Below are 14,985 nucleotides of genomic sequence, written 5' to 3'. Positions count from 1 at the left end.
AATATGCTTACATTCACTGCTCAGACTGAATTTGAGCTGTGTTGACAAGCAGCTAAGGTGGAATTTGCAAGGAGCTTTGCTTAAAAGCCTCTAATGACTCTTTGTCTGAACATCCTGTAAAATGTTGTGATTAACTCCTACCTGTTAAATGTATCTGTGTTACAGTGGTAATTGGCATGATATTTGTGTACTGGGGCAAACTCAACTTAGTTTGTTCCTGTTGGGATTTGCCATTGGTTTTACAAATGAATGGTTCAGTGATTAAATACCCATGTGAGCATTGGTCTGTATGTCACATTCTGAAAACTACCTTTAAACAAAGAGTAATATTCAGGGTCTATTAGAATCTCTATGCACACTATCCGCCTGTCTAAACAAATCAAATAAAAAAGGGAGAGGAAAAAATAAACTACAGTAGAATATTTGCATAAGGTATTTACAGTATTATAAGGAAAACTTACTAATGATCAAAGCTTCTGTCAGAAACACCTCTTGTCATTGTGATGTGTTGTTGCAAGCATCAGTATTCAGTCTAATCTTGTGATTTAAGAAGTATATTTCCCATCAGCAATCAAATGATTTCTCCAATGACACTTCTTTTTAGAGAATTGATCAAATTCAGTCAGCTATTTCATTCACTAGACCTGCCTGGTATTCCCTAGGCCCTGATACCAGTGCAAGAAACACAGCAGGATGAACTCTTAAGTCAAGTCAATCCCATCTGCTGTGTCACTCAGCTTAAGTAGCTGCATATCATATCTCTCTCTAACCAGCTTTGTTTCTCTTTGCAGCTGTATCTTCACCATCTTCATTCACAATGAAAACTAACACACTGAGCACAACAGTGCCTAATTCTTATTACCCAGGTAACCAGTTTTTTTCTTGGTTTCCACCCTCTGTAGACCTTTCCATCATAAAAGCACACATATTTATGTTATTATACTTCTTGCCATCAACATTTAATGTGTATATAGGAAACATACCAATTGCTAACAGTAGCTTTCTGAAAGAAAACTCGGGAACATGTATCAAATCATTTACTGTTCTCTCTCTTTTTACCTTTCCTGCACTGACCTGCTTATGATGTATGACAGATCCATTTGTGCCAACTGCAATTTTAGGTGAGAACATTTCCCTTTATCAAAGTTTCTTGCTGAAGTAATTTCAGAATTTGCAGTTCTTGGGGAGCAGACAATAGTATGCAAAATGCTGGAACTTTATGCTAAAGGGAGGGGTGGTAGACTTGGCTACACTGAAGTGCTAAGGGCAGTTACCAAGTTTGATTACTGCTGTCATAGAGCAAGTCAGGGGAAAAAAGACAAATAATTTTAACAAGTGGATTTGCAAGGAAATGTTTATGCATGTATTTGGAGTGACACAAAAGAATTTGATTATCACAGCATTTTTTTCTGTTTTATCTCAGAACTGAAGATGTCACTTCTTATAAAAATAACATTTTTTTCCTAGTTAAACTACGCAGGATACAGAAAATCAGACAAATACAGTTCTGACCATTTATCAGCTAACATGTCTTCTGACAGTTCTGCAGAGTTTCTGATGTGCTTGTCAAAAAGTGAAGTTTCAGAGAAGAGATGGTATTTTGAACAGCAAAATGATAACATGACACTTAGAATATAAAGTTTATTATGCATCAGGTGTCACAGGGATGAAATAAAACTGTAGGTTAAAAACATACAGTTAAAATATAAAATACTTCCACTTAGAATTTAGGAAAATCTGCTATTGTCCAATGTCAAAATGGAGAGGTTTCTGCACAGTGATAAATAGTAAGCATGAGGCACTGTTGCATTTTCAATGCTTAACTCTAACCCCTTCATGGCTTGTATTAATTTACACCTCCTTCCCATGCTAACTTTAAACTAAAGGGGCAGTGTTTTTAATAGTAATTCAAAACATAACAGTGACATAACATAAAGAAGTCAATGTCTTTAAGTGTTAAGCCTACTTATTTATTCATTTTTCAACTTATATTTTCACAACAAATATTTTCCTTTCTCCTCCTTTTTCTTCTCATCACTGTAAAAAATTTAAGACCCCTTAACTGATTCCTGCCCTTAAGCTGTATATTAAACAGGCTTACATAGACATAGAGTGAAGTATATAAGGAATAAAAGTTTAGGAAGGTGATCTTGAAAATTTGTTATTGTGAAAGAATATTTAGTGCAGTGCACTTCAGTATGATAACTTTGAGAAGGAACTTTGCTGGCTTTATACACTATGTAAATCTGGAAGAAGGTAATGGTAGTGACTGTAACAATGTAATAATCTGCATGCTAATGAAATTTGCAGTGCCTTTTAACTGCCTGAGATGTTAGATTTTTTTTGTGTGCTTTAGCATTCATTCAATACTTCATGCAGTAGATGTTCTTTCTGACCTTGTGGGTGAGCAAGGAGAAAAGTACTATTATCAGGAGAAAAACTGTGAGATTTCCTATCTGTATTATTTCGTTAATTCTTTCTTTGGTTATTTTTGTGATCCTTTTCTATATAAATAACCAAGGTAAAGTTATTTATTAGCTTTCCCCCCCCCCCAAGAAAATAAATGCACTAATTTTACTAAGTCTGTAAAAATCTTTTAATTAGTTAGGTGTGTATTTTATGGCCTACTACAGCAAACCTGTGTTTACTCATCTCAGAAAATCTTTTGTTTATTTCACTGTGTAAAATAAATATTTTTGTAACTTTACATGTTAAAAATTTAGTACTGCTTTATGAATGGTGCTCCACTCAGATTAGATCTCTTTCCCAATATGTGTTTATGACTGTCTGAACAGAAATAGTGTTGCATCTGAGGTAAATCAAATTAACTTTGCTTGAGCCAGTAGAGGAATACAGCTGTTAACAAAGTATGCAGGGTTTTAATTGAAAGTAATACTTGCTCTTGCTGTCTTTCACTGTCCAAAGAAGTTGTGTTAAACTGCAGGATCAAGCCTGTAGTTAGAATTAAATGATCTTCTCAGTTTGACCTCCTGGGAAAGGTACAAGTCCGGTGAATGGTTGAGTTCAGCTGAGTTCTGACAGAAAAGCCATAGCACACTTACTGTTTCCAAAGTATGTTATTTAATAAATGTTATGCAGCTCTACAGGAATGGGTGTACAGTAGGACAGCTGCAGCTGTAGGAGTATTTAAATCTGGAAAGCTTCCCATTGCACATGGACATTGCCTCTGGAGGAGCTCACCCTTTGAAAAACTCACAGCCTGAAAAGCTCATGCTGCAATGCTCAGAGGCAAAGTGAAAAACTGTAATATATGTGGCTCCTAACATACTATATAAACCAAGGATTTAAACCACTTTATTTAAAAAAGCTTAAATGATAACTCTTTCTGTATTAATGCAGCTATAAGAGATAAAGAAATGGAGAGAGGAAAATTAGTCTAAAACTAGGGAGCTTGCAGGAAAGAGATTCATAAGTATTAAACTGATGCAAGCATCATAGTACAAGACTTTGATAACTTTGCCTTCATCTTAGTCACTAACAGTCTGTGTTGCAAAGAATTTTGCATTTTGCAAAAAAAGAAAAAAATCATCAATTTTTCTAACTTGTTTCTAAAATTGAAATAAGCAACCCAAAAAAATCATTATCAACTTTACACTTTTTTTTGTCTTTCGTGTCTTAGCCACCTTGTAGTTTTCAGGTGCCATTTCAGCAGCAACATACTGTACCTACACTTGTATACCACGCTTCATGCCATGCATCCCGAGGTGCTTTGCAGTACAATTTTATACCACATCAGACAAAAGTTGCAAAATTTTATGACTAAAAGATTAATCCCTTTCATCTGCATTAGACCAGATTAACAGACTGACAGGGAAAGGAGTGAAATGGCCATACTCATACCCATACATTTTTCTCTGCTCTTTTTGGTTTAGGTGTCAATGCACAGTTGATATTGACTGTATGCTTAGTGAGGACCAGATTTAATCTGTCTTAGTGCGAATTGAGAGGGCCTAAAACCATCTTTGAAATATGATTCACTGAGCTTTCTGGCTTTAATGTCAATTTTCAGTAGTACAACTAAGACCAGAACCTCACCTTTAACAAGGTGTGATAGTGTTTTTGGTGTGTACATGAGAATCTGGGACCTTTTCATACAGAGTATTTGTGTAACTTACTGCTATAATATATCTAACTTATGAATGTGGAAATATTATTTTACTGTTTCCCTTTCATATGGCTTATTTTACAGAGTAGTATTTTTTTATAACTACCTTATTTTATAAACATACAGATTTGGTGGATTTTTTCAATGTTCAGTCAGAGAGGAATAGCTTGAGTAAGTCAAAGCAACATATTAAGAATTTTGGTTAAAATTAAAAAACTCTAAGATATATAAAATTATTATTTGAGTAAACAGATAAAATATTTATGATGATTCTTGGGCCTTAGAATTTGAGGTGGGCTTTTTCTCATGTCAAGTCTGAATAAATTTTTAGAATTCCATCTCTGCAGGAAGCAAGTCATACTGCTTCCTTAGGTAGAATGCACTTTCACATCTATTTACTTCTAAGTATAGGATTTGATCTCAGTTCCATCTGTGTGAATTGACTCACAGTACGATACCTTGGTTTTAGTAAATCTAATTTCTACTGTGAAACTGAGATCAGAATCTGACTCATTTGGAGAATCATTCTGTAAAGACTAAATTAGAAGCATAAAATTACCTGTAATTATTAATGTAGTACTGTTGCTTATGCCCTGTTTCCTTTTTCTCCTCCTCTTTTTTTCTCCTGATATGTATCTTCTTAAAAGTGCCAATCAATGGTAAGTTGCCCATTTGCCCCATGGAAGAGATGTGGAGGGTTGGGAGAAGTTTGTGTCTCATAAAAATTTTAACCAGCCCACGGGGGTCTCCTGTTTGTTGGCTTGCATGTCAGTTGACATATAACATTCCATGCCTAATGTGGTGGCTCATGATACACCGTGGTCCTAAAGCATGTTCAGCAGTCAGTCAAGACATTTTTCCTTACCAGATGGTCCTTTGCATTTGTCCTCTTGTAGTTTGTCTCCAAGTGTCGTTTTCAGATCTACATTTTCATTGCAGTCCTAGCTTGATGAAACCATAAGCCATTTTGTGCATCTTTTTATTTTGCTCACTCCAAACATTTGCTCTAAATTTGCAGTGTAAAATACAGCACTTTAGTAGTCTGTGAAAAATACAAGTCCAGTTGCATTCCATGGGACTTGTTGAAGTTTCAGGATGAAACTTCTATGCAGTTTAAAATGAAATGCCTGTTTTAAAATTTGTTTGCGATCAGCTAGCAATATTTAAAACAATATTAGAGTTTGGACTGCTCTGCAATGCTTCCATTGTAGAACTATGGACTTTGCCTCATTCCGATCAGTCTTGCAATTTCCGTGTGTAAACTGCTCATGGATTTACTGTTCTTCTGGTGTAGCCTTCACAGACAGAACCAATGCTGATGGTGTCAGATTTCTGCCATTTCTCTAGAAATCTTTGTAGCTTCTGTTTCTTTTGATAAGTGAAAATGAGCCAGTACGTGATGAGATACTCTTTTTCTAGATGAAACCCACACGATGGTCAGTGACACAAGCAGCCTGGTCCAATCCCATACCTATAAGAAGAGAGATCCAGTGGATGTGCCCTACCAGACCGGACAGCTCCATCCAGCCATCCGTGTAGCTGACTTGCTACAGCACATCACCCAGATGAAGTGTGCAGAAGGCTATGGATTTAAAGAGGAGTATGAAGTAAGTGTCTGGTCTAAGGATCTGATTATTATGTCTTCTGCATCGTGGGTTATGTCTCATGCTGCGTTTTTACAAGTGCGTACTGCTTGCATTTTACAAGAGATGGTGTGGTTTTTTGAACTTCACACTTTGTCATGCCAACTTCATCTTATAAAAATTGCCTAAATATGTAATTGTTTAAACCGGTATTTGTAGTGTTAGATTTCCAAAACCCATGCTTCAGGCCACTTCCAAAGTCACTGATGACATTTTTTTCCCCTGGAACGTAGAAAACAAATCATTCCCAGGGGGTCCTAATCACTTGTCAACTTTCATTAGTGTGGCTGTCTTAAACAAGTTTGTTCCTGTGAGGTTTATTATGCCACTGTTATTTAAAAGTGATAGAATTGAAAATTCTTGTGTTTGGAAAATATTTGCTCATCAACCAAAACCTTTTATACCAGCATTAAGCCTAGAGGAAAACTACAATTAATTTATTTGAAACAAATAAAATCAAGACCGTAAAACAGAATTTATAGTGCAACTCGTGACATGGCTTTTTAACTACAGTGGATCAAATGATTCTGCTGAGAAACAATTTCCAGGAAAATCACTTAATTTTCAGCCTACCAAGCTGATGAATGGCAACCCATTACAGACAGTAGGTGTAGTCATGACTAATGCCAGTAGATGAAATACATCAGCATGTAGTTTGTTAATAGTGGCAGGGAGGGAGGACTTAAAATAGTGAAGCTGGAACTGAAAAACTCCTCTTTATATATGGAAATGGTTATAATCAAAATGAACTACAACTAGCCATATATTTGAGGGTTTTTTCCATTGAACTACTGCACTAATGCTTTTTTTTCTCCATATGCAGTGAATGACTGCCCAGTATATTCTAGCACTGCAAAGGTTGCAAATCTCTTTGTTTACATTTCTGTCAGACTGATACCGTCCTCTATACAGATTTGAACTAGACAACAAAAGAATTCCTTCCTTATATATTACCAAAGGATAAATGTCCAAATGAAAAGGGAGAAATAGTTTGACAGGGGATTTGTTTTGAATGAAGTCTCATAGATTTTTTTTGCTCTAACAAGACAACAGCATTATGTAGTCTCACCAGGGAAAGATTTTGATTCAGGAAAAATTCATACAGGATTCACTCTGAAAGCAAATCTGTGGAACAGAACAGAAAGTAGCATATTGCCCATTAGGAGCACTTCAGAGGAATGCAAGGATACAGAGCACTTGCTGTCATGCATAGTTTTAAGTGCTTTAAAATAAAACTTAATAATTAGGGCCACTATTCTCAATAATTCAGGCTGTAATTCACCTTCTAAGCACATATATGTAATTTGAAGTCCAGTTGATGTCATGCACAGGTTTTTGGTATAGCATAACTGACACAAAGGATAAATGTTGAAAAATCATCTCTGAGCAATGGCAGGCTGGTACTTCTTTGCTCACTGTTCAGCTCTGCATTAGGATTTACCCACCTGAGATACTGAGTATCTGTAGTTCCCAACACTCTGGGGCTTGGTGGAACACCCAGTTTTGCAGGATTTTATGCTTTTGTTCTCCTGGGAGAAGGTGGCTGTTCCCGCAGGCAGGGTCAGGCACTTGCTCTTGGCTAGACAGGTTGATATTGTGCCTGTCTGTAGAACCAGAGCACATGCAGATGTCCTTAGGGCCACTCCAGTGGCAACTTCCCTGCCTGCCTTCCCATCTGTTTCTCAGGTGTGGAAAGAACACGAGTGCATTTCTGTAAGCTGTGGACGTAAATGCAGACCTTCATTTGCAGCCTAGTGGAGTGCAAATGATTGAGATTGCACAGAAATCCTTGAACTCATGAAAATTTCCACATGGTTAGTCTGCAGTGGATCTTTCAAATACTTTCTATCCCCCTGCCAGACCCTAAAGAAAGGAGATATTTTAGCTTGGTTCCAGTGGTGTTAGATGTTAGACTGACAGCATAACATTGGCCTGGTTTCCCAAGCACCCCTACACTGATCATGTGTTATTTAATCTGTTCCCCAGTACTACAGCATGGGACAGCTTTTCCTGTTATGAAGGAGCCTCCTTGCTCATCTTCTTTCTGCATTACAGAAACAAAGTAACGAGAAAAGGGAAGAGTGGTTTGCTCAATTAATAACTTCTACCTCCTTACACTTGCCACATTTTGGTTCTAAACTCAGTACTTTCACAAGGATTTCACTATATCCTTTCTCAAAAACGTCCATTGTCAGAGGGCCATAAATCCAAGTAATGAGTTTATCTGCTTCCTAAGCAGATCAATTAGGTTACTGGACCCTATAGCTGGGCATAGCTAGGGCAGAAACAGATAAATTCATTCAAAGTCATACAATTTTAGGTAAGTTTTCTTTTTAACCCTGTTTTTGGATCAACTTTAATTGGTGACTACTCAGTGTAAAGTGGTTCTTTGCCAAATTAAGGTTAGTTGACATAAGACAGTTCCAAATCGATTTCAGAGTGTCCACACAGGAGCTTGGACTGGTTTAACAAAATTGATTTTAAAACACACCTTTAATTAAACCAGTGCAACTTTGTGTAGATAGAGCCTTGAAAAATCAATTTTACATTATGTTCCATGACAGGGAGTTCTGAGCTTCCATTATCTGAAAAGCAGAGGTTCCTTTGAAAAGCCAAGATTTGCAAAGGGTGTTCTGCTCAGATCAGCCTCACTTACTACCACTAACAGGACTGTGTCAATAACAGAATTTTAAAAAAGGTTCCTCCATGTAGCTTTATCTTTAAGGCTTTCCTCCCTATTGTCTGTCTCATCTTCCCTCTCCTCCCCTTCTGTCGAGCACATCCTTTCTCAAGCTTTTCTGGCAGTTAACTGTTTCAGTCAGGAAATAATTTTATATCATTAAACCAGTACTATTTCAAATACAGGAATGTTATATACTGTCAATATAAACTGTACTCAATATGTTCTTTCTGTGCTGCATGGTCTTCATTCTGGTGTGTTGCACCAGTGTAACTGGACTAATGTCTAAATTAGCATAGTTAAATAGAAGAATACAGGCCCAGGGTGCCTGTCAGGGTCAGGAACATGAAGTATATTATCTAATGTGTGTTAAACAGTTAATTTCCTTTTAGCACTTCTGAGCACTTGTTAGAGATTGGTAAATTTAAAAGTTTAAAAATAGGTTGTCTGGCCATGGTCATTGTTCAGCTATACCTTGGGAGATTGTGGTCAAAGGTGATGATAAAAAAATGGATAATTGAAAGAGAATTTGGAGATGAGTGTTGAAAATAATTGGGGGTATTAAAGAAATTCTGTCTTAATAGTGTATTCATTTAAATGGAACTTCAGAAGATATGCTAAGGTAGATGTGGCAAGTGTCAGTAAAACCCAACTCACTGAAAAAATTTCACTGGCCAGTGGAATATCTGGGATAAATACAAAATGGTTTTAAGAAACAAAATAGGGGGAAAACTCTCTAAAACCAGTAAAAATACAGTTCCTTGTTTGGGGAAGCAGAAGGTATTGTAGACAATAGGAATTTTTTCATGGAGGCTGTTTGCCCCATAGGTGCCTACTTTGGGTTTTTCTCCAAACTACTCTTAGAATAATGTCTGACTTTGAAAGGAGTCTGATATAAGTTCCATTTTCTTCTGTCATGCAAAGCCATAACAGAGTAGAATCCTGTCAGTCTAGCCCAGTCTCCAGTCACATCTTTTCTTTCTCTTTGGTTCCAGCAGGAAGACAAATTTTCTGCCACGTGACGCTTTTAAGACTTGGGCTTCTGGGGCCCTATTCTGAAATCTTGAAAATAGTAGGAAAATTGAGTATTTTTTTAATGTCATGTTATGTTATTATATCTATTGGTAGGACTCAGCTGGCCCTGTTTTTTCCTGCATGTTCCTTGTGACTCCGACTAATCTTTCTCAACTCCAACCTGTACATTTTTATCACACTTTTTTCTCTGATTTTATTTGATATTCTCCAACACCAGCCGAGACAGTACCAGAGTCAGTGCTGGTTATTTTCTATCCCACGCTACACAAGTTACACAGAAAACAGAAACACTCTGGAACACCGGGTGAGGATGGGAGCATTAATCCACAGTGTAAATATAGGAAAGACAACATCTGTGTCTTCAAAGAACAAGGACCCAGTAACTGTTTCTCTCTTTCTCTTTTTGTAATATCGAGGAAAACTCATTAGACATTATAAATATAACAGAGATAGAAGTGAAATTGTGGGAACTTGTCCAGTGAAAATGGCATGGAAGATTTTTAGAAATAGTCATCCATAGAGATCACTGCTGTAATTTTCTTTCAAGTTTCATCTGTTCAGATGGAGCTCAGAACAATCACAGAACGCTCAGTTCCATTGTTATTCTTTAGTACTGGAAAGTTGTGGTGGTTTGGTTAAGCTGTGTATTACTATGTAAATGTTCTGTCATACACAGTGAGGGATAACCCAAACAAATGGGGATATAGAGGTCCTTTATGCAAGGCAGGCATTCCTCCTTTATCAAAGAACTCTGTTCAGATGTAACCACTTTCTTCACACCTGTTGTGGGATCTGCAAAAGCCTTCCAACACTACCAGGTAACTTATTCCTGGTTGTGATTATCCTGAACACTTGAGCTCTGGAATACTTGGCACTGTGGAGATCATATGTAGGGAGGTTGAAAAAAGTAGCAAAAATGAGCAACTGCCTTATCCACAAAGCAGGTTTTGGTTTGTAAATCCTAAGGTGCTCCAGATCAATACAAAATTGTTGAAATAAAGTAATCCCAAACCTGAAACAACATTCACTGGTGAATAGCCTTTGTTGGTCGTGACAGCTTGTGAGTGCATGCTATTATTATCCATTTAAGTCTTGTAGAAGAATGGGTGGCTTCCAGATAATCAGCAAGAATCAGTTGTCAGCAATTTTTAATTGTATGGCACTTTGGGATTTTCTTCCATTCAGAGGAAGGCCACTTAGTTTGCTGAATGTCTGTTGTTGTCAATGAGTTTTATGCTATTCTAAAACTATCTTTTATCACCCTGAATTTCTCTTCTTAAAAGATTTCCCATGGATGAGAAGTGCTGTCACAGTGGTTAATATCATTCACATGACACTGCCTTATGTCATGGTGTGGTTAACTGCCTAGTGTTCAAGATGTCCCATAGCTTTCTAAATCACACTGTTTTCCCTCTTCCACTCTTCCCAAATGCATTCTCCTCCAATTTAAATAAAAGTGCATGTATTTGCAGAAACAGCTCTCTAATTTGTTTTGTTTAAGCAGGTTTAATTAGAATTTATTCTTATCACATAAAATAGGTTTAGGCAGGTCATGGCTTCATTAGAAAGGCTTTGTGCTTTTATCTGTTTGAATAATAAAATTGCAGAGGTGTATAGACTAGAACACTTCCAGTATCCTTAGGATTATTCTCAGTGGAGTGTAGGCAGCTGTTTGCTCATGCTGTTATTCAGCTATTTTTGGTACTGATCAGTCTGTGATTTACTTGGGTATGGACCTCTTGTTTCCTTCTTCTCAGCAGCCTAAACAGTCTGAACTGTGTATGATCTCAGGCAGCAAGGACACCTAACAAGAACAGGATTCATAATTCAGCCAATTTTTTTTCATGAAAGTCTGCCAGGCTTAGCCTTGTATGTAAAGTTTAGACCCTGTTTTAAGGAAAGCCTGCTATCTCTAAAGTGCATCTTTGATGACTATTGTATCTCTCTAAGCAGTTAAAACAGAGACTGATGGTATTGATCCACTCAGAAAAATGTTGGTCCACTCAAAAGTCGTGAGATACAGGTTCTTAAGCTGATCAATGGGATGGATAAACGAGTGCAGGTTGTTCTTATGTAGGAGCTCTGGCAGCTATTTCAATCATTCACTGCTTCTACTGAGTCTGGTAGTCCTGGTTCATGCTGAGGCGAACGTGAGTACAAAATACGTCAGCAAGGAAAAATGTGCTGTAACATGTCATTTTTCTTTGTCCTGAAGATGCTCTGGGTGTCTTTTCTATGATCAGATGTTTAGTAGACATTTGTTTCATATCTCAGCATTGCTGGACTGAAAATCTAAGGCTAGTTGAAAGCACGATCAGCACCTCTGATGTTTCTCTGATCCTTGATGAGTGAGTCTACATAATCATTTAAAATAGGTAATTTTAATTGTTGTGTGCAGTTTTGTGGATGTGCCTCTGGCAGTTCATTATCCCATAATAATAAAGTTTCAATTTGCTTTAGGAAGTTGTGGGATTTTTTCCTGTCTTAAGTCCAGCCATCACAGCAGTCTTTCAAAACTGGTTTTAATCTTCTCCCCTTCTTCCTGCCCTATGACTACATCATTAGGATCTTTTATTCTCTGAAGATATTGCAAAATCTTTCTCAATTTATTCTGGGAAGATTTGTGTACATGTGCAATGTAAAATTGGAGCGATAAAAGAAATAGTTTCCACGTTTCAGTGATTATTGTCAACTTAGTAATGAAATATCTTCGAAAATCCCGTATCTACATGTGATAGATCCAGGTAATTAACACAGGGGTTATATCATATTAATGAAAAGAATTAACCTTTTCCATCCTACTGCTTCCTTTCTCCATGTTTGGATGTACACAGAGGTATATTCTTATTAGTAATAAACACACATCATTCCATTATTTTAGCATTTGAAATCCATTAAAGATGATTATTCTCCTGTCTGTCTTGTCTTCATCCCCTTTGGCAGCCACAGGTTGAGAAACATTTGAACTGTACTAAGAAGGCTTGTCAGTATATTTTACTCTGGTTGTCCATTAGTGAAGTCATTTTTGCCAACTGATCTTGTCACTATGCTTTTGCTAGTATCAAATTTAGGCACTTGCTGTACCTATTGAAATCAGAGTTTAATTTCAGATTTAGCCAATCTGTGTATTGTTATAGGCTATTGAACACGACAGTAGGAAACTAAATGAGGCCACTGAATATCATTTCAGTCATAGTGTGAGTTTCCAGAGGGAAATCTTCAAGCATGGCTTTAATGCTTACACCAGTAAGGTGATAGGTTAAACATTCTAAATGCTAGTGACAAGTATGATTTGAAAAAAAAAAAAGTTTTTGAAATGTTGCAGGCTATTTGCTGCATATTTGCACCAGCCTGACTTATTAATTATTCAAATAAGACATTAAATATTTGATCAGAATCTGTAATCCCTTCTTCAGTTAGCATATTATTTACTTTTGAAAAGTGCTGATGTACCATCCTTTCCCCACTGCACCTGCAAAAATGAATTGGTCCAATTTATGTGCACAGAATAATATATTGTGCTTTAATGTTCAAGATATTATTCATTACTTCCTACTCATATAAGCCTTCTTGCCTTCTTCATATTTTATCAGTGCCCTTTAAAAAGACATAAAAAATCAGTCATGTAGTTAATCCATTTTAAATTATGCAGATGACGTTAAATGCAATTATAATCTATTAATTATATATACACTCTGTGTTTACTATAGATTGCATTTATTCACTACAAATAATTAGGCATTTTAGTCCAATGCTGGTCTCATGACCAGAGCATTATTAGTGGCTGTTTGTAAAGTGAGAGGACCACTTTTCAAATCAAATTAGCATAATTTAGCTATTGGGGTTTTCATTTAGCATCAGTTTCTCCACAGCATATGTAAAATATGCAATATTTTCTATAATGCATTTGTTTTAAATAAGTTAAACTAGCCATTACAAATTTTTCAAGAAATCAAAATTTGTATCTTTATGTAGCATGTGGCTCAGAGTATCTTTTAGAAAGTTTTCTGACTGGAACACAAGACCTTCTTACATGTTTCCTGTAGTGCTTTAGTGATTGTCTTGTCAATGGAACAGATGATCAACATTTTCTAGCAGGAATGATTTTTCTTTTGTTTTGTTTCAGCATACTGATTTGATGGGCCCAAAAGAGCCTGCAGGAAGTGTTAAGTCCACTGAAAACCTGCCAGATCATAATTGGGTGGACAGAGGGGCTGGCAATATTCTGTTCTCTCTTGCTGTTTTCCTGCCATTGCCTCTGTCTCTGTGTGATAGCTGCTCCCCTGGTCACCCATCAAGCCAGCTCTCCATGTGCCCCTGCCTGCACTGGTGTGGGGCTCTGCTGTTCTCTGAGCTGCTTGGCTCTGCATCTGTCTTATTCATCAACAGTGAGGTCACCCTGGGGTCCACAGCAAGTCCTTTCAGAGCTGTAGGGGACATGGGCTGCTAAACAGCTGTGAGAAGATGCAGGCACCTTGGTCAGGCAAAGATTAGCAGGGTAAGGATGGGCAGAAAATCAGCCTCCAGGGCAAAGCTGATGGGAAGTCCAGAGCACCCATGGAAACAAAGCAGCCCAGGAGGTGAGCAGAAGGAAAAGCAGGCTAGCTTTGGGGACCTGTGAAATACTGGCAATGAGAGCCAGTATTTCAGAAATTACATGATGGCAGCATCAAGCATGTAAAATTATTGGAGCTACTGGGTTTGCTGCTCAGTTCAAATCTGATGAAAATTCATAATATTGACACTTCTTCACAAGACAGAAACAGAAGGTCCAGAGTCACTTGAAGTAAATCTACACACAAAAGCTGAAAGGTTTAGGTCTACGACACGATTTGGAAGCCAGGACAGGGAAGACCTTAAGCACATGTTTAAGTTCATTTGGTTTTAAAGGGATTTAAGGGACTGTTTTGAAATTGCTTTTAATATACCTTCTTTCCTGTTTTACATTTTACTATTTACCTAAATGGAAGCCACACAAGGGACATCATAGATATGCTCATATAATAGTGAAGAAGCTTGAATATCTGTCCAGAAAAACGGTGCAGTTTCTTCCCCTTAAGATCTTAAAAAATTATTCATGACTGACAGTGCTCTGCTTTGGTCTGTGTTAAAAATAAATGGCATATATTTCTGTTAAGGTCATCTGAGTTCAGTTATTACTCATCTAGCTTTAAGGTGTTTGCCTATGCTATAATAACTGTTGTTAATATAGTACAGAAAAGAAGTTCTCGTATCTGCAGGAGAGAGGTCTGGGTCTCCAAGAGACAGGTGATCTCTGCTCTTACACCACACACCAAAGGGAATAAAAAGAAGTGAGGAGCATCCTTGATGCACAGGCTGGGGCTGTTCAGAGAGACATAGCTATGGATGCCTTCAGCTAACAAAGGCAGACTGCAGTAAAGGGAGCATAAGTTGCTTTTGTGGAATTGTATATTTTTGTCTCTGTCCTATGGGTAAAGGGCTCCTTGCTGAATAGAATGTCTCCTACTGTTTGCTTTGGG

The 14,985-nt window shown here is 37.2% G+C and overlaps 1 protein-coding gene across 1 annotated transcript in view; it reads left to right on the top strand.

Moving 5' to 3' along the window:
• The window catches only part of PTPRM (protein tyrosine phosphatase receptor type M), a 434,879-nt gene that overhangs the window by 344,548 nt on the left and 75,346 nt on the right, over positions 1-14,985 (top strand). Inside the window, exons 18-21 of the mRNA XM_062500964.1 lie at positions 792-866; positions 1,095-1,121; positions 4,774-4,785; positions 5,546-5,733. Coding sequence (XP_062356948.1) covers positions 792-866; positions 1,095-1,121; positions 4,774-4,785; positions 5,546-5,733 — 302 coding nt within the window. The remainder of the gene's footprint in view (positions 1-791; positions 867-1,094; positions 1,122-4,773; positions 4,786-5,545; positions 5,734-14,985) is intronic.

Source organism: Cinclus cinclus, chromosome 1 (genome assembly GCF_963662255.1).
Source record: "Cinclus cinclus chromosome 1, bCinCin1.1, whole genome shotgun sequence".
In the NCBI taxonomy this organism is placed as follows: Eukaryota; Metazoa; Chordata; class Aves; order Passeriformes; family Cinclidae; genus Cinclus; species Cinclus cinclus.
Note: the sequence above shows the minus strand (reverse complement) of the source record. Positions and strands in the feature narration are given on the sequence as shown.